General features: G+C 44.7%; 1 protein-coding gene and 1 non-coding gene across 6 annotated transcripts in view; both read right to left on the minus strand.

Moving 5' to 3' along the window:
- Nucleotides 1–56: 56 nt before the first annotated feature.
- The window catches only part of CKAP5 (cytoskeleton associated protein 5), a 106,233-nt gene continuing 87,403 nt past the window's right edge, over nucleotides 57–18,886 (minus strand). For 4 of the 5 annotated variants that reach the window (XM_075927597.2, XM_075927598.2, XM_075927596.2 and 1 more), the window contains 11 exons: nucleotides 18,453–18,626; nucleotides 17,833–17,953; nucleotides 16,889–17,068; nucleotides 7,531–7,718; nucleotides 7,024–7,099; nucleotides 5,484–5,672; nucleotides 5,270–5,407; nucleotides 4,675–4,758; nucleotides 4,429–4,588; nucleotides 2,438–2,589; nucleotides 57–904 (listed from right to left, as the gene is read on the minus strand). In XM_075927597.2, the coding sequence (XP_075783712.1) occupies nucleotides 656–904; nucleotides 2,438–2,589; nucleotides 4,429–4,588; nucleotides 4,675–4,758; nucleotides 5,270–5,407; nucleotides 5,484–5,672; nucleotides 7,024–7,099; nucleotides 7,531–7,718; nucleotides 16,889–17,068; nucleotides 17,833–17,953; nucleotides 18,453–18,626 (1,711 nt within the window). In that variant the 3' untranslated portion in view covers nucleotides 57–655. The remainder of the gene's footprint in view (nucleotides 905–2,437; nucleotides 2,590–4,428; nucleotides 4,589–4,674; nucleotides 4,759–5,269; nucleotides 5,408–5,483; nucleotides 5,673–7,023; nucleotides 7,100–7,530; nucleotides 7,719–16,888; nucleotides 17,069–17,832; nucleotides 17,954–18,452; nucleotides 18,627–18,886) is intronic. The other variant, XM_075927599.2, reaches the window with a different exon arrangement.
- Nucleotides 17,671–17,781, minus strand: LOC112544829 (small nucleolar RNA SNORD67). The gene has a single exon (XR_003088153.1). It is a non-coding gene; the product is annotated as a small nucleolar RNA SNORD67 (small nucleolar RNA).

The raw sequence follows: 18,886 nt of genomic DNA on the forward strand, positions 1-18,886 counted from the left end.
GGCAGAAATAAAAGGCTGAAAAGTCCAGGGTTCCCTTCCATTAATAGAAGCTGCAGTCAGAACAGTCCATTATTGTATTTAGCTCAAGAGCAACTGATTTCAGCTCAAATACCTATTTTTAGCATCCAAGACACAGTGGCTTCTATCTCCATGGACAGTCACCGCTGCTCCTACAGGGACTAGTATAGTTAATGCAAACTTTATTTACAAAAGACACTTAAATTAGTTACTCCATGCCATGCATCCATACAGAATCAACAGTTCAAGGATTACATGGAGAAGAATTCACAAAATTAAAAGCACTGAAGAGCTTCTAATAGTTAGGAGCTAGGAAAAGATCTTAAGACAACTTTACAAATAAAAAACAAGATATAAGAAGCTAGTCTGAGCAGGACAATGGCTGTTTACAGGTCTGTACACTACAACTAATACACAGAGTCTTCTATTATCAAGAGATGCTCACTGAGAAGCAGAGTATGTACAGATGCTTGTGCCACAATGACTCAGATCATCCCCCAAAATCCACTGTATTATACATAAACCAGTTTGTATACACTAGGCCTAAATGAGGCCCCTTTAACTATGAAGACTTCTAGTTTAGTAAAACTAAAGCTGAAGACAGCTAAGCAGCAGCCATACTTGCACTCAAGCAACTTCATTTGCGACTGCTTTTTATTCTCTCCAGTCTTTTTTTCAAGTCATCAATATTGGTTGCTGTGGAGGAGGAAGAGGTGGTTCCAGTGCCAGAGGAGTGAGTCTGATTGGAGTCCAGGTCCAAATGCTGGTAGTGCTCCCGTGACTCACGGAGCTGAGAGAGCTTACTGTGCAGCATATCTGTGGAGGATGCAACTGTGGGGGCTGCTGGTTTGGAGAGTAGTGACGGCAATGCTGGTCTGTCTTCCTGCTGCGGGATAGGAAAAGTGAGATATTTAAGACAGGCAAAAGGTGCGCAAGTCATCTACACCATAATACATGGTGTCTCACCCTTAGGGGGAACATGCTGAACAGAGGAAGAGAAAGTGCAGTCCCACATTAGTAGGCTGAAATGATAAAGAAGCTTTTTTGGAACACTATTTACCATTGTCTGGTTCTCAGTCTTGCAAACAATGTGTACATTCCAACTCCTCTATTTTCAGGACAAATTATATGTAAACTATTGCATGGTGCATTAGCTACGTGGAACTACATGGCCACCATTCTGTTAGTGGTGACCAGAGTGAATCACATGCAAGCATGAGTCTTCTGAATCAGCTGTATCTAACAAGTTTTCCAAATACCTGGTCCTAATTAGGTCACATTAGCCATATTTGATCATCACTTACTGCTTCTTGTCTCAAAGAAATTTCCCATCCTAAAGGAGCCAAAGGTCTGCACTATTGGGGACACCAATAGTTTTTGTACTGCTCCTTGTTACTTAGGATAGAACACAAAATCCATCATCTCACACTACCTCATTCTCTTCAGAGGGTGTGTGAAAAAAAATCAATTTCCATTTCATTGGGAAGGCCTGCCAGTCTCCACCTGTATTTAAACTGTGTAGGCAGAGGCTGCTCACACACATGGCATTATGAGGACTAAGTGGGGAATTCTGAAGTAATTGAGCAGAAAGGAAACCTGGAGATTTCCTTACAGGATTCTACCACCATCAGATGCTGCAAAGTCAAAACCTCTGCTCTTCTGGGAACCTGAAGCTTCACAAGTCTGACAGAACTGAGTTTACATCTGTACCATATGCCATTTTGCACTCAGCTGTAAACTGATGCATACGTCCCATCTTAAAACATCACAGTAGTCTTGTAGCTATATTCTTACCCCCTAATCCTTGTGGCTATTCCTGGAATCACCTGTATGTTTAACATGGTTGGCAGTCACCATCTTTCAATGAGTAAATAAGATTCCCAGAGAACACTTGATGTCTTGAAGATTTGACCCATTCTACAGAATCCGGTTTTAACATACTGAGTACATTCAGCATTACTGTGATCTCAGAATCCCATATAGCCCAGCCACACAACTTCCATTCATGCAGCGTTTAGTTGTAGAGTGGAAGGATACAGAAGTTTAGAGCACTCAATGACATGTGACCCAGGAGCATCTCTTAATATAGGCATTACCCTTTGGAGAGGAGCAATTCAAGTTAAGTCATTTAGCCTTTTCCTGAAACTCTCAATTACCTGGCAAGAAAAAAGACTCCACATTGTACCAGCTTGTGGTGACTACATCAGTGCAGCAAAAAGGAAGCTGAAGCACTAATAAGTCTATTCAGTCAGGTAACAGCTTTAAAGCCATTTAGAGCGGGAAAGATGACTTGCAATAAGATGACAAGAACATGCAGCTAGACTCATAGGGTTCACAGTCTGAGCACTACATTACAGATCTCACTCGAAGTGCACCACTTCCTTTGTAGGCTTTATAGGAGTCTTCAGAAGTACAATACCTTTGCATTGTCAAGGCCACAACGCTGCCTGAGGATTTTTAGCCTTTCCAGGTAGACTGAAGGCCCCACCTCCTCCCCATTTGTGTTTCCTGTGGATGCAGACACTGTGTTTGTGGAAGTGGGGACACATGTTACCTCCTGAGGAGAAATTCCTAGGAAAGGGGAAAAACAACATGTGTAAGCCTCCTAGATTCATGTAATATCCAAACAATCTACAGTTTGAAACAAACCACTCTGCTCTTGGAAGTCCCATAAGTAAGTCCCATTGGCAGCTCCAAAAGCCAACATGTTCTGGCCATTATTTGAAACAACTGAAAAAGCTACTTTGGGACATGTGCAGTCATAATATCAAATGGTAAACTGACATTATCAAGTAAAGGCTTTGATATTTATCCTTTGTTCTATAGTGCAGCAAGCCAAGTTAAAGGAACCCCGAGAGAACTGAGGAATTCCTCAATTGATCAAACCACCCAGGGATCTTATTCATGAAACTTAAGTGCACTGCTCCCAATTCCTCTTCATGCAGTTGAAAGCAGTGAAAGAAAGTCTCCAAAGATCCCCTTTTCCCTCTAGCCTCCATGCATAAGACAGGATTATCAAAATAATGATAAGTGCTCTTTATGGAATAGAGAAACTAAGAGGAGACTGAGGCAGAGGGTGGCCTTGAACCTTTAAAAATGGAGGAAGTTTAGGTACAATGCTCTACCCACCCATAGGAAATAAAGGCTAAAAGGAACTTCTTGCTTCTTTATCAAAGCAAAGCAATGTGAAAAATGCTGTTTGGAAGTCTACACTGTGGAGGTAACTAGACAACATGTCATCTTTTCGAGGTAGGGACAGAAGTTACTTCTGCATTACCAGCAATATTTCAGAGGTTGAGAAACTCAGTCACTCCTCCTTTGAAAGTAATTTGTCACACAACTTTGGGGGAAGGGATCAATGAGGAAGACCTCAATATAGGCACAGAATTGGATCTTTCAGGAGCAGCAGAAGAATAAGCATAAGTGCCTGTCTATGTGTCCCTTACTGCAAATAGCTATTCTTCTGCTGTTTCATTATTCACTAGTGTGATCTGATTTAATTATGTTGCATTTTCTTATTTACTAGTGCGCGCTTATGGACAAATTTTTGAGTTCTGTTCTACTGAAACACTTCACTGAGCAAGTTCAGAATTTATGGGAGCAAAGACCTAGTACACAAGTTTAAGCAGGCCTCTATGGTGCTTAAGTTCTGAATGAAGAACTGTGACAGACCTCTAGCTTCCTGAACATCTACAGGGTGACTTGCAGGTTACCTGACAAGACACTGCTCCTATTAAGAGTTGCCAGATTATTCCTAGCCAAGAGTGGGGAAATTAGAAGGAAAGCTGTGTCTTGTGTCAGCTGTGTTGATGTGAAATATATGAAGTTTGTGTCTTGCTTCAGTCTGACAGTTTTGTGCAAAGATCCTAGGACACTATTTTAGTGGCCCTAAAAGAAGAGAGGATTTTGCAGCTGTGATGTCTAGATAGTATGTTTCACCAAGGAAGCCGAACTAAGGATAGGGAGAGCTTCAGACTAAGTTACTAGCAGCAACAAGAATCACTCAATTGCCAGGCCTTTGACATAGGACTCCTGAGTACTGCACTCCATTAGAGAAAAAGGTTTTGAATTATTTTAGGAGGGGCACTTCTCTAAGTATGACCAGCATGACGTGCACTGAAGTCTTTTCAGAACTTTCATCTCTATATCCTTCACAGTTAGTTTGGTAAGGTGACCACAGCACTTTCCCTGTTAGTGGCAAAGCATGAGTGGTCTTCGCAACAGGTGCCATAGTAACTTTCATGAATGTGCAACTAACAAGTGCTCAGAGAATAAGGGGATCATTTGGAAGTCCATAAAGGTCTCAAACATAATAGCACTTAAAAGGGAGCAGCTAGAATTGCCCCATTGTAGCTAGATTCAAGATGCCATGTTGCTAGACCAATTCACTTCCACTGCCAAACTCTATACCTGTAGATGAAGGAATGCGTCCTTTGCCCTCCCTTTCCATCTCAATGAGGCGGAGGCCTCGTTCCACATAACTCTGGAAGAACTGAGAGGAGTTTTTCAGAAAGGGCTCGATATCTGCATCAGAATACTTCTTCTTGTATTCATACAGTTCTGCCAGACCCTGGGAAAGGTGGAAAGTTTCCATGTGTTACCCAAACTGCAGCATACACCACCGTCCCCTTCATCCTATTGTAAGAAAGCACTCACCTCTTTAGTGTTCTCCTTGGAGCCAATTTTCTTAAATATCTCTGCTAAAATATCATTTACTTTGGCCTTTGAAGACTTTTCATCCTAAATAAGAAATTGAGATCCCTGAACAAGATTGTTTTAAGAGGCATCCCCCAAAAATTAGAGGTACTTAGTACTTCAGTGTGCTGTAAATTGTTTAGCTAAGGACCTACCAGCTGCCTGTGTAGAGTCAGGGATAAACAGACCTAGGACAGCATAGACGAGCTGGGTCAAAAACTCTTTTACAAGACTGGAGTTGAGAGAGAGATCAGGTACAGAGCATGACAATCTGGTGTAGAAGTCTCACCATAGAAGACCAGTGTTTAAAACTGGTTTTGGTCATAGTTAAAGTTCAGTAGACCAGCCATTACCAGCTCTCATGTTCAGCAGGCAAGAGGGGGTACTAATGATCCTTAATGCATCTCAGAGGCACAGAAGTAGAGGGACCAATTTCCAACACTGATCATATTTTTGTTGGCAACTTACATCTGACTTGAGCTAGGTCAGAAACTTATTTCTAGGAACGAAGGCCATTTGCCATCTCTCCCTTCACCTTCAGTTTCAGGTTACTTACTATGCGAGAAGCCCCCTTTTCTGTGTCTTTATCAGTCTTGCTTCCAGTTTGGTCCACAGAATGTTTCATTACTCGACACAAATGAGCTTCCAGCTCAGACTCATTCTTGTTTTCTATCATTGTTAAGTGGTCCAAGATCTGAGAAACACATAAAGAACTTTTAATTTAAGATTATCAAGCTATCATTAAGCACATAGTTGGCGTCTGCTCTCACCTTGGGTCCTTTTAGCTTGCAAAGGGTGTGAAGCAGAGTCTTAAGTGTCCTTATGGGGAATTCACTTTTACACTGCTTCAGCTTCTCCTTCGGAAACACCTTCATGAAAATGTGGATGTCCAGCAGGATTCGATCCAGGTTGATATTATTGATAGTTTCAGGAAGAAGCCGCACCATTCTCCACAGACACTGGTGAGAAAAATGTTTATTAAAAACCAACTTCTCAAGTCAGATGTACAAGTTTTGCTGTATCCAAGGTGTCAGTATCTGGTTGTAGATGCCCAAAAGAGTAAGTAATATGGTGGATTCCATTATTAATAGCAGGAGATTGTGTTACTGGCATACGTACAGTACAAGTCGTTGCACTTCACTCTGGGACTGCTGGATGCGTACTAATCACATTATAGTACAGGCAGTCCCCAAGTTACGCGGATCCGACTTATGTCGGATCTGCAGTTACGAACGGGGCCCTTCCTCTCCCTGGTCTCCAGCAGACCAGGGAGAGGAAGCAAAGCGGCGGAACACGCAGGCAGCGAACAGGGCTGTCCGCTGCCCACGTGCTCTGCGGCTTGGCTCTGCTTTGCCCCCCCCTCCCCCGGTCTGCAGACCAGGGGGACGGGGAGCAAAGCCGCGGAGCACGGAGCAAAGCCGCGGACAGCATCTGGGCTGTCCATCTGGGCTGTCCGCTGCCCGCGTGTTCCGCCGCTTTGCTCCCCGTCCCCCTGGTCTGCAGACCAGGGGGACAGGGAGCAAAGCAGAGCAAAGCCACGGTGCCCAAGGGCAGCAGGACAGCCACGGCGCGTCTGGGCTGTCCCGCTGCCCCCGGGCTCCGCGGCTTTGCTCCGGGCACCTGTGGTACAGCAGCTGGGGTGCTGTCAGTTGGTCCCGTAGCGCCACTCTGGGCGCTACTGAACCAACCGGGCAGCACCCCAGCTGCTCTGCCCCAGGCGTCCTGATTCAGCCACTGCTGGTCAGTTTCAGCAGCGGCTGAATCAGGACGCCTGGGGCAGAGCAGCTTGGGTGCTGCTGGGTTGGTCCAGTAGCGCCGAGGAGCGGCGGCACTACTGGACCAACCCAGCAGCACCCCAGCTGCTCTGCCCCAGGCGTCCCCAAGTCAGCTGCTGCTGAAACTGACCAGTGGCTGACTACAGGAAGCCCCTGCCCCGGGCTTCCTGGAATCAGCCGCTGATCAGTTTCAGCAGCGGCTGAATCTGAACGCCAGTTCCGACTTACATACAGATTCAACTTAAGAACAAACCTACAGTCCCTATCTTGTACGTAACCCGGGGACTGCCTGTATGTCTAACCTAGGGTAAGGGGCACTTAACATCAATATTTTAACTAGAATGTTTTAGAACCTTAGCATAGATGGGGCAAGTTATCTTAACATGCTACATCTAGACTAGGTGCTAGAGTAGTATTTAAAGTTATAGTCACCAACTAGGTCTTAAGGCACCTTGTGTTCCTGCTTAATTCAGATTGTTAGTTCAAACAAACTTCAGAGGACTGAATGAGCACACAACCCCCATTACAGGCTCACCTTCATGACAAGCTCTGAGAACTTGGGAGAGCTGGCTGTTGCTAGCAGACTGTCCTGGAGCAGAACAAGCAGAGCACTGGAAAGAACAAATATCATTAGATGGGCAAATGCCACAAAGGGAGTGAAATAGCACATCCCTACTGACCACCACAGTAGAGGCTACAGACCAATATTAGTCCAACTTTCACAAAGTGCTGTGAGCCTCTTCCTGGTCCCCAGTATCTTATTATCAGCTCCATAAAAATGGAGAGCTGAATCTCTGAAGGACATACCAAGTCAATATTGGTCAACTGATACAGACAGATTACAAGTTTAGATTGTAGAATACTTCCATGTAAAGCTTTACCACCTTGATATAGATTCACTAGTGATTTAGTCATAATTGCCCCGTTACGTGATGACAAAACAGCTGAGCATGCTTCCTAAAGAGTAAAATTATATTTCACCTGTGGTACAAGACTGTTAGAGAAAGAAATGTGTCTTTGATTCTAACAAAAACTAACATACCTCAAGATGTTGGTCTGGTCAGACTTCTCCAGAACCTTTACCACCAAGAGGTTGACCGATCGGATGACCTGCTGCCCTTCCTCGAGGTCTTCAACCCGTGAATCCAACATTAATGTAATGAGGCCATGCATTAAGTCCTTCAGCACTCCTGTGGAAGCCTCCCGGGCCAGGCTCTCCATCTGAAATAGCTGCCCATCAAAGTCAGGATTAGAAGCTTTCAGCATGCATCATTTTAGTTTAGGGGCTCATCTGGGATTCCACTTGCAACTCCCTCTCTAAACATGCAACTCTCAAAGTTTTCATATGTTCTATTAAAACTCATGTGAAGAACATTAAGGTTGTAGAGGTAAGCATTCAAAAGCACAAAATACCAAAGTTAAAGCTGTATATGTAACACTTAGTTTTATTTTGAAAACAGTACATAAACATGGTTTCTTACCCCAAAAGGTCTTCTCCCCATGTGTATATTGGTCAGAGCTACTTATTTCAATAACTAAAATGAATATTCACTATACTTCCTACTCTTGGACCTCTTGAGCCAGCCCAGCTCAGTATTTTGCCTTTTCCTCTATCATTTTGTCTCAAGGATGGTTACAATAAAGCAAACCTGTTACCTGTGCAAACCCATGGGGGGGAAAAAAATGAGGTCATACTGGGCATTGAAGAGCTAATTTGACTTGAAGACCTTTACTGTTAGTGAAGATGCAAAAAACCTTGCACCAACTACGTTTGCAACGATGGTAACTAACCCCATGCAACCCCAAACTCCCACAATCTTGCTTGTAAACTGAGCCATGTTGTTAATAAACCACCACCACGCTATTTTCAGTCACTTCAAAACAGAACTGCACTTCAATTATGTTTCCTTAGGTGCACGCATTAAGATATAACTGTTATTTACCTTCTCGGAACTGTGGTTCTTAGAGATGAGTTGCTCAAACTCATTCTAGTTAGGAGTGTGTGCGCGCGCCCAGTGGAAGAAGTGTTTCCCCAGCAGCACCTCTCAGGCCAGCTGTGGTGCTCAATAATAAATGACCCTGCCAATCTGGCACCACCTCAGTTCCTTTTTGCCGGCTACTCCGACAGAGGGGAAGGTCTGGAATGGATACGAACACCGCAACTTGAACAAGAACTGTCAGATAGTAATGTTAAATTGTATCTGCAAAAACAAGGGATCCTGTGCTCCTTAAAAGTTAAACAGATTTATTTGAGCATAAGCTTTCATGGGTAAAACTCACTTCACCAGATGCACTGGAGTGCAAATTACAGAGGCAGAAATATATATGTACTAGTACATCAAAAGAAGTTACTTATCAAGTGTAGAACCAGTATTAAAGAAGTCAATTCAGCTAGGATGGATGTGGCTCACTGCTATGGGTATCCACATGGCTCCACAATATGCCAACATTTTTATGGTTGGGCAACGCTAAATAAATCTGTCTGTCTTTAAGGTGCCACAGGACTCCTCGTTTTTGCAGTTACAAGAAGGTGCATAACTATTTTCTCTGACTGCTCATATCAATCCACTTAAGTATGGCTTGAGACTCACCTAGGGGAGCAGTGTTCCCCGTAAGTATGCGCTTGTGCACCCACTCAGGAGACATTCTAATGCCACCCAGATGATTAGAGTCCACAGCAAGGTTGTGTTTCTCTTTTGGTGGTGTATATTTGCACATGCCTCTTTGTACATACAAAAATGTATTCTGCACATGGATGAAAAAGATTATAAGGAACATTACCTAGGCTGTGGGGTTGAAATTCTGGAACAACGGACTGGAGCACTGCTTTGCTGAAAACTATACGTCTCCAACGTGCTGGATGATGGCATAGCGAACAGTGAAAGCGTGTACCAAGGACCACATGGTTGCCTTACAGATCTTCTTCATTGGCACTTGGGCCAGGAAAGCCATTGAGGTGGCCTTTGCTCTTGTGGAAATGAGCCAATACAGCTGGAGCAGGAACACTGGCTAATTTGTAGCGGGTGTGAATGCAGGAGGTAATCCAGAATGAATTCTGTGACAAAACAGATCTTTCATGCAGCCTGCCATCGCCACAAATAGCTAGTGTGACTTTTAGAATGGTTGTGCGTGTTCGATGTAAAAGGCAAGTGCCCACCAAATGTCCAGAGTGGAGAGATTGCTCATGGTTGCTCACACTCTATTTAGGATAAACCCACAAGCAGGAAAACATCCTCAGAGTGAAATTGGCACACAACCTTCGGAAGGAAATCTGGAGGAGGCCTGAGTTACACCTTGTCTTTGAAGATTATATGGAGGGTCAGAGATGAGGGCCTTCAGCTCTGAAACACTCCTTCCCAAAGTAATGGCAATTAGAAAGGCAACCTTCCAAGACAGGTACAGGAGTGAGCAAGTTGCCAGTGTTTGCAAGAGTCCCATCATTTTGGAAAGAACCAGAAAAGGTCCCATCTAGCAAACTGCTGCCAAATATGTGGATGTAGTCACTCCAAGCCCAAGGAAGCATCCAACAATGGATTTGGCAATGACAAAGTGCCCATCCAATCCCAGGTGAAATGCAGGTAACTGCCAGATGTACCCTGATGGAAGTAGCATCCAGAGCTTTCTGTTTGAGGTATAATAGGTATTCTAGGATGAGAAGGATGGGGGGGCTGTAATGGTAGAGCAAAGCCCTGGGAGCACCAGAGTGCAAACTGCTTTCACTTATCCAAATAAGTAGTGCCAGTGGAGGATTTCCTGTTACCAAACAACCTCCCTGACCTGCTGTGAGCATGAGAACTCTATCTGGGTCAGCCATGTAGCTTCCAGGCCATGAGGTGGAAAGACAGGAGGTCTGGGTGACAGAGGCAAGAGTTGTCCTGAGTTCTTGGGTCTGGGAACCATAGAATGGTTCAAGCAAGTCTTGTGGAGCCACGCTAGCATAGTTAGTATAACTGCCGCCTTGTCCCTGCGGATCTTGAGCACACAAGCGGAAACAATAGGAATACATATGATCTGATGGTGATCTGACCATAACAGGAGAAAGGCATCCAGGAAGGAGCCTTGGCTGCAGTTCTGGAAGGAGCAGAACTGTTGACATTTCCTGTTGCCCTGAGTGGCATAGAGGTTGATGTGGGGAGTTCCCCACTCAGCAAGATGGTAGAATGACATCTGGTTGGATGGACCATTCATACTTGCAGAAGGACCTGCTGAGGTAGTCCACCAGCTGGTTTGGAGATCCTGGAAGATAGGAAGCCTGCAGGTGAATGAGTGGGAGATGCAAAATTCCCATAAGCTGGAGAGCGGAATAAGCCCCAAATCTGTTATGTAAACCAGTGTAGACAAGTTGTACATCATGACTCCCATGCACTGACCTCGCAAGAGTAGCTTGTCTCAACTCCTTGACAGTGATGTGGAGTGAGTGTGTGTCCAGGGACCAGAGGCCATCACTCTGTAGGTCTTCTACAGGAGTCCCTCAACCTAGCACTGACATGTCTGTTACCAAGGGCAGGGAAGACTGGGGCTTATGGAAGGAGATTCCCTTACATACTTCCTACTGATTTGCATCCTAGGCAAAAAGCTGACACAAACCCCACCTAAAGAGGTCTAAAAGTCAGATCGTGGCATGTTGTACCATATACATGCAAGATGCCATATGGCCAGACAACTCATGCAGCTCTTTGTTTTAGTGGTGAGGTACTATCCAAGACTGGATACGATGGCTGAGATTGTTCAAAACTGGGCCTCTGCCAGGCACACCATGGCCTGAATAGAGTCTAGTCTGCAGAAGGTGGATTTCACCAATCGAATGTGCTATTCCACCTGGTTCCTGGAAGCAGCCAGTTGTTGAAGTAGAGGTATACCTGCACCTCCCTGCAATGAAGGAAGGCTGTCATCACTGGCATGCAGTTGATAAATAAATGGGAGCAGTACCGAGCGCGCAAAACACTAATCAGTAACAGGCCCAGGTGTGGAACAGTAATTGGTACTGATCAGAAGTTGATCATAAGCACATTCCAAAAGGATGGTAACACCACCTCATTAAAAAAAGACCTTGGTACCCACATTCCCCACAGATATAGACCCAGGTTCAGGAAAGGGTCTAAAAAACAGCATGATGGATAGAGATGTTCTAACTGAACCACAAGGGGCAGGGTGATGGATGGTATCTAAGTAAAATCAGATGGTGGCAACCTGACACATCAGGAGTGATTTTTACCTTGTTTGCACCTGTATATAAAAGAGTGTTTTTGGGGGAACAGTCTTTGTCCAGCCGAAAGGGCAGTGGGACTTCTCTCTGAGCTGAGTCCACTGTTATGAGGTACAAATGCATAGCGGTTTGGTAGAATATACTGACAACTATTACCGTACTTCACTTAAATCTGGCCGGACACCTGTGATCCTTATCCGATTAGTGGTCTTTGGGGGCTCTCAATCTGCTGGGTTGACAATTGTGCAAGTCAACATGGTACACGATTGAGCACACACGCATGCAGCTCATCATAGATGGAGCAGGGGACCTATCAGGACACCACAACAGTAAATCCTATCCTACTACACTGCTGACCCTACTACAGGAATCTTTGGATTGGGGGCCCTGGCCTTGGTGGTATGCCCATGGGGCCCAAAATAATCACTGCACTGACCCTTGCCATGATGGGACCATGGTCCCACACTACCATAGGATCTACGAGGCAATCATTGCCCACTCCACTTAGATTATCTAGACCCTGCCTCTGAGCCCAAGACTAGGACTGGACCATCAAGGCCAAGGTGGTACTAAGGGATGCTGGGACGAAAGCAGCATTTTGTCTCCACTGGCAGTGATGAGTGACGAAGCATTGTTGGTTGTCTCAAGATGGTGCTGCATGCTGTTGCACCAGAGGAATGGGAAACCTGGAAATCAAGTTCCTCATGACCTTGAAGGTGTCCAGGATGAAGGTGGCTCCATCTCCTCAATTACGCAGGAACAGGAGTTCACCAGCAGCGGATGTTGACTTTGGCCCCACAAGATGGGGCCATCAAGGTGCACTAGGCACTCCTCTGTGGAATGTGCCCCATTGACCTATTTCAAAAGGATAGGTCTGGAGTTAGGAGATCTGCTTCTCTCCTGCTTCTGTGACATCAGGAAATGGACTAGTGTCAGTGCCAGAGAGCAGTGGTGCCATGGATCTCTGTACTTAGTGTCTTTCCACAACACTGGTTCTGGTGGGTTGTGTTCTCAGAGACACCTCCATAAAAGAACTGCTTCAAACTGGAGTCCTGCTCTTTTTTGTTCTTTAGTGAAACCCTTTACAAACTCTGCTCCTGTCTGCTTGGTGCACCTCTCCAAGACACTTCAGACAAACATCATGGGGGTTGTCCGTTGGCAGAGACTTACTGCAGGACTTGCAGGGTTTAAACCCTTGGGCCTTTGGCATACCTGGAATCCCCAAAATGAAATCTGCAGTTGGGAGTGAGGGTTCTCCTCCACCCTAACAGCTAATAATTTGTTTATTGTTGTACTACTAACAGTAAAAACTACAACTAATGCTAACTACACTAACTTAAACGATAGAGAAAACAAGGAGAAACTTGCTAAACAAGCCATCCAATGATTGTCACTGGCAGTAAGAAGCAAATGAGGTGGTGCTGGATCAGCAGGGTCATATATTGAGTGCTGGGAAAGGCACCACTCCAGGGGGCTACACAGCTGATCTGAAGGGTGCTGCTAGGTAGGGTCTTCCAGATGGGCCATGGCTCAAGGCTTTGCCCCCACCCTGCAGAGAGGAGCCCACGCTGGTGCTCCAGCCACATAGCTTCCCCCAGCCCCATAGCTCCCCCACAAAGTTGGAGCGCCAGCACTGGTGTCCCACTGCAGGGGAAGAGATATACCAAGCTCACAGGCTGGATCTGGTTTGCAGGGGGAGCAAGCAGGTCCATGTGCTGCCATTCCCTCTCCCTCCAACTGGTTTCCTAGAGAATTGCGGCCTGGAGGCTCTCTCCACTGATTACACTGACCATAATTGCGGCCAATGGGAGCAGCAGGAGGCAGTGCGGGGGAGTGGTGGGAGGACATGAAGCCAGGTACATATGCCTCAACCCCCTTATGCCCAGATCCTGCACCCCCATCACCCTCATGTACCTCCCCCTGCCAAGATCTTGCACCCCCACCTCACACCCTCCTCTCTTGGCCTGATCCCCTACCACCAACAGCATGCTCCTGTTCCCCACCTCCCATCCAGACCCACCGACCCTCAGCCTGCTCCTGCACCCTCCCTCCTGCTCAGATCCCCCACCCTCAGCCCTGCTCCTGCACTCACCTCTCACCCAGACCCTGCATCCTCAGCCCACTCCTGCACCCAGTGGGGCCAACAGCCACCACAAGCCCTGGGACAAGGTGGTGGTCGGGAGACAGACTCCATAACCCCAGAAGAGGCAAGGCCAAGGACAGTCAGTCCTTATTGCTGCCTGAACTGCACCACTGCCTTCCCCACCCCAAGCCAAGCAGAGTGGCACTCCAGTGCTCCTGTAGCAGTTCAAAAGAACTCCAGGCCCCTTTAAATGGCCAAGCCCCAGGGCAATTCCCGCCCCCACTTCATCAGCAGTCCTGACTAAACTTTATTTTCTAGCCAGACCCTCCCCACCCATTTTGTCACCATGGATGGTTGGTCCACAGAAAGGTTTATACTGAGTGAACCAAAAAGTCTGAGAACCACTGTGCTAGGGGAAAAACTTTGACTACTCTGCATGTGGCGCACACATCTCTAACTAGAATTAACGAGGAATCACTCAAAAAAGTTTCAGGGGGTAGCTGAGTTAGTCTGTACAGAAAAAAACCCACCCACAATAAATGGTCTGGTAGCACTTTATAGATTAACAAAACATGTCAATGGTATCATGAACTTTTGTGGGCACAGCCCACTTCTTCAGTGGTGTCCCCCCCAAGGGTCAGTCCTGGGACCAATCCTGTTCAACTTATTCATAAATGATCTGGAGAAAGAGGTAAGCAGTGAGGTGGTAAAGTTTGTGGATGATACTAAACTGTTTAAGATAGTCAAGACAAATGCAGACTGAAGAACTTCAAAAAGATCTCTCCAAACTGAGTGATTGGGCAATAAAACGGCAAATGAAATTTAATATGGATAAGTGCACATTGGAAAAAAATAACCCCAACTATACGTACAGTATGATGGGGGCTAATTTGGCTATGACAGATCAGGAAACATTTTGGAGCTATCGTGGATAGTTCTCTGAAAACTTCCACACAGTGTGCAGCGGCGGTCAGAAAGGCAAATAGGATGTTAGGAACTATTAAGAAAGGTTTAGAAAATAAGAGACTATCTTACTGCCCCTGTATAAAACTATGGTATGCCCACATCTTGAATACTGTGTACAGATGTGGTCGTCTCCCCTCAAAAAAAAAAAAGATATTTTGCCCTTGGAAAGGGTTCAGAGAAGGGCAACTAAAATGATTAGCGGTTTGGAACAGGTCCCATATGAAGAGAAGCTAAAGCAACTGGGACTTTTCAGTTTAGAAAAGAGGAGAATGAGGGGGATATGATAGAGGTATATAAAATCATGAGTGGTGTGGAGAGAGTGAATAAAGAAAGTTATTTATTAGTTCCCAAAATAAAAGAACTAGAGGACAAAAAATGAAATTAATGGGTAGCAGGTTTAAAAATAATAAAAGAAAGTTCTTCACACAGCGCGTTGTCAACCTGTGGAACTCCTTGCCAGAGGAGGCTGTGAAGGCTAAGACTATAACAGAGTTTAAAGAGAAGCTAGATAATTTCATAGAGGTTAGGTCCATAAAAGGCTATTAGTCAGGGGATAGAAATGGTGTCCCTGGCCTCTGTTTGTCAGAGGCTGGAGATGGATGGCAGGAGACAAATCGCTTGATCATTGTCTTCGGTCCACCCCCTCTGGAGCACCTGGTGCTGGCCACTGTTGGCAGACAGGCTACTGGGCTAGATAGACCTTTGGTCTAACCCAGTATGGCCATTCTTAGGGTCTTATGTTCAGATGACCGGAGTTTGGAGTTTAGGATGTGCAGATCCAAAATAAATAGGGAGGGGTGGGGGTGAAGAGACAGAGAGAGAGAAAAAAAAAGGGGGTTGGAGATTGGGAGTAGAGGGAATCAGTAAGTATCTGAAGATTGGGTAGTTAAAACGAAGCCCTTCTCTCCTTATTTATTTTAGGTCTGCACACCCTAAACTCAAAACTCAGGTCATCTGAAGAAACTAGGTTACTGTATTTTTCAGATAATGAAACATTCTATTTTCCCTTCAAATTTAGATGATCACATGAAGTATTACTGTGCATGCCAGAAAATCTAGCAAAGTCATAGGCGGACCTGGTACCAACACTTAAGTTGACCCAATATTTCCAGTTATAAGATCTTGTTTTCATTTGCACATTTGCCAAATTTTACCTGGTTTTGGCTGAAGTTTTTCACACTAGCTATCTGCCTCAAGTTAATTTTTTGAAACATTGAAGTCAAAATGGTTCAGCCATTTCCAAGGATGAAGCTGGGCAAAATAACTTATTTTCCCCCCCATGTGAAATTTGGTGACCTTTCCCTTGAAAAGCTTTAGCATAGGGAAGGAACCTACCTGCTTGATTTGAACACAAAAGGGACAAGTGCCAGACTTGTAAGGGGACTGGCTCGGTAAGAAAAGCCTAGGACTGGAAGCCTAAAAGTTTGAAGAGTAGACACTGAGTTTGTCTAAGCGAGGATAACAGAGCTTAGACAAGAAGCCAAAAGGTGGTGAAGAGACATGACTGGAAAAGGGAGCACTGGGAGCAGAAGAGCTTATGTCCACTAGAGCACACTCCCCTCCAGAGCCTAGATGGAACCTAAAAACACTTCAAGTTTCACAATTCCCCTACTATTGCTGTTAATATTCATGACAACAGGTTGTCACTGAGCCAAGTAAAGTGAGAGAATGACTCTGCAGTCCAACAGACAGGGCATTAACCTATGAGGAGGAAATCCAGGTTTAAGTATGCTCCAGCAACTGTATTTATAAATAATCTCTCCTCTTGAAGCTGTCCCATGTTAAGACCTACATCAGCACATCCCAGCAACTAAGGAATTCACAACATATGAGAGCTACATTGAAATTGCATCTCCACATCAGGCCAAAGGGAAGATGGGGTACTAAACTCAGGTCTCCTATCCATTGGGCTAACGTTTATAAGACATGAAACACTCACTCCCACTATGCACCATATGCTTTGTATCCAATTTGATTTTCTGCATGGGTTTACTGTTAGACTATCTCCAGGTGAATCATTTAAAGAGAATAGCTAGAAAGAAGCCTTCTTAAACGAGATTAACTAGACAGTAAAGCCAGTGCAGGACATTCCCATCTTCACCCACCCATCTCCACAAGGCTTGTTTCTTTTCCTCCCTGCCTTACCGAGATCATATTTCCAATAATACAGCTATAGAGTTTGACTATCTCATCCTTGTCCAGTTTCTCATCTGCCATGTGTGTGTTGTAGATCAGTCGGAGCTGCATGAATGTAGCTATTAGGAACTGGTCAATGTGGCCAGACATGGCTTCTGCTTTGTCCTCCTGTCTGAGGACTTCATCAATCTAAAAGCAAAAAACCAGACACACGTTAAAGTTGATCCTCTGCAAACAATACTGGAAGAATGTTTAACTTAGCTTCCCCCACACTTACTATTCTATTAGTCAAGACATCTGTTTTCTAAAACTTCATTTAAAAATGGGTGTCTTTGGACTTGTACAACTAATTCCAGTCCATTCCGTGGCATTAATAATCCCTTGGCTTGGCTATGACTTCTCCTATACTCATAAAATGTTGAGTGTGTACAAGACTATATCATAGATTCTGTAATTGGTCTCGTATAGATTTTTGAATATGGCACACCTTAACAGTTAGAACGGCTCAAGGGTTAAGAGGCAGGGCATTCAACTCCTACACTTGGGATTTGCAAGGAAGTTTAATCAAAAACTAATCCTCACCAGACCAACATGGAGGTGAGACTCCCAATACCTGTATATGTCAGAACAAAAGTGAAGTCGATATAGGAGGATTAGAACATCACCACTACCCTCAACACCAACAGCCATCACCAGGTCAGATATAAATTCTATATGGTTGATGATCTAGTATAAACTTCCATGTACAAAATGTATCCTGCATTCTTGTCTGATGGAAAATTTATGTAATCAGCGAGTCAGATGGCCCCTGTGCACTTAGCTTTGTCATCAAGGACATTCTGAGTGGTTTCCATGTCACCCGACATGGCAACTCCACCAGCGTGCAACTCATCACTCTCGCATACTGGCCTTAGTTCAACACAGTGTAGTTATCAAATAAAAGTTTCACTTACCTGTGCCAGAGCCTGGATACTAGTATTTATGTCACCACTGGCTACCTGGGAGATGACAAAGTTGATGGTGGAAGCTGTATTACTGTGCATGTCATCGAAATGGGGCGAGACAGCACGAATCCTAGACAATTCAAAGGGGAAAGAAGTCTGATTCTTCATGGTAAAATAGTTCCTATCACATCCCTGCAGGGAGAACTTCATTCTCATTTACAGGAGATGGAAAAGAGATTTAAGTGATTTGTTTTAACCACACAAGCCATCTGCAACAGAACTAAGACTACAACCTAACCTCACTCAGACCATGCATTAACTGTAAGACCAGGTTTCCTTTTCCTTTGTGTAGTAAGTTCAGGGGCAACTTCTTTTCCCCCTTCAGAATCTCTCTCCCCCGCAGCTAATAATTTTTTATGACAGCCTATCAACATGTATCTTCCTACTTGTGTCTTATAACAATCAACAGACCATTACATTGATGTCTGACTTCATGCTAGTCTAGGTCTTAATTTCTTAAAACCTTACTTCCACATGCAAGTGTTTGTCTATGTTGCCACTCAGAATGGTTCTAGTTTTGGTTGGCTAAACACGAGTACATATAAACAGGAATACATATAAAAACTCACTTGGGTTCTGGGATCAGGACTGGCTCAAAAATGTCATCTAGTTTGTGCTGTACAAGTGCTGGCATCTCACATTGAACTGTGCCGTTGTCATTCTCAATTTCATCTAGATCCAGCTGGAATTCCCGTGGAACTGTATGTGTTGTCTCAGAATGGACATTCATATTGCGGGCTTGGCTATGGGACCAGAAGAAAGGTGTTTATATCTACACAGGGTAAGCGGTCATGGTAACACTAGCATCCACTGGTAGTTCTAAAGCTCTCATATCAAGATAGTGATTTTCAAGATCTGATTTAATTTAATCCTCTAATTGAAACCTTTACAGTTCCCCCAACTGTTAGTAGTAAAGGCTTATAAGTTAGGAGAGATGCTGCCAATTACTGTATTTTCCAGCATATAAGGCGACTGGGAGTATAAGACGACCCCCTAATTTTTT

This window comes from Pelodiscus sinensis, chromosome 5 (genome assembly GCF_052426305.1).
Source record: "Pelodiscus sinensis isolate ZL-2025 chromosome 5, ASM5242630v1, whole genome shotgun sequence".
NCBI classification, from domain to species: Eukaryota; Metazoa; Chordata; order Testudines; family Trionychidae; genus Pelodiscus; species Pelodiscus sinensis.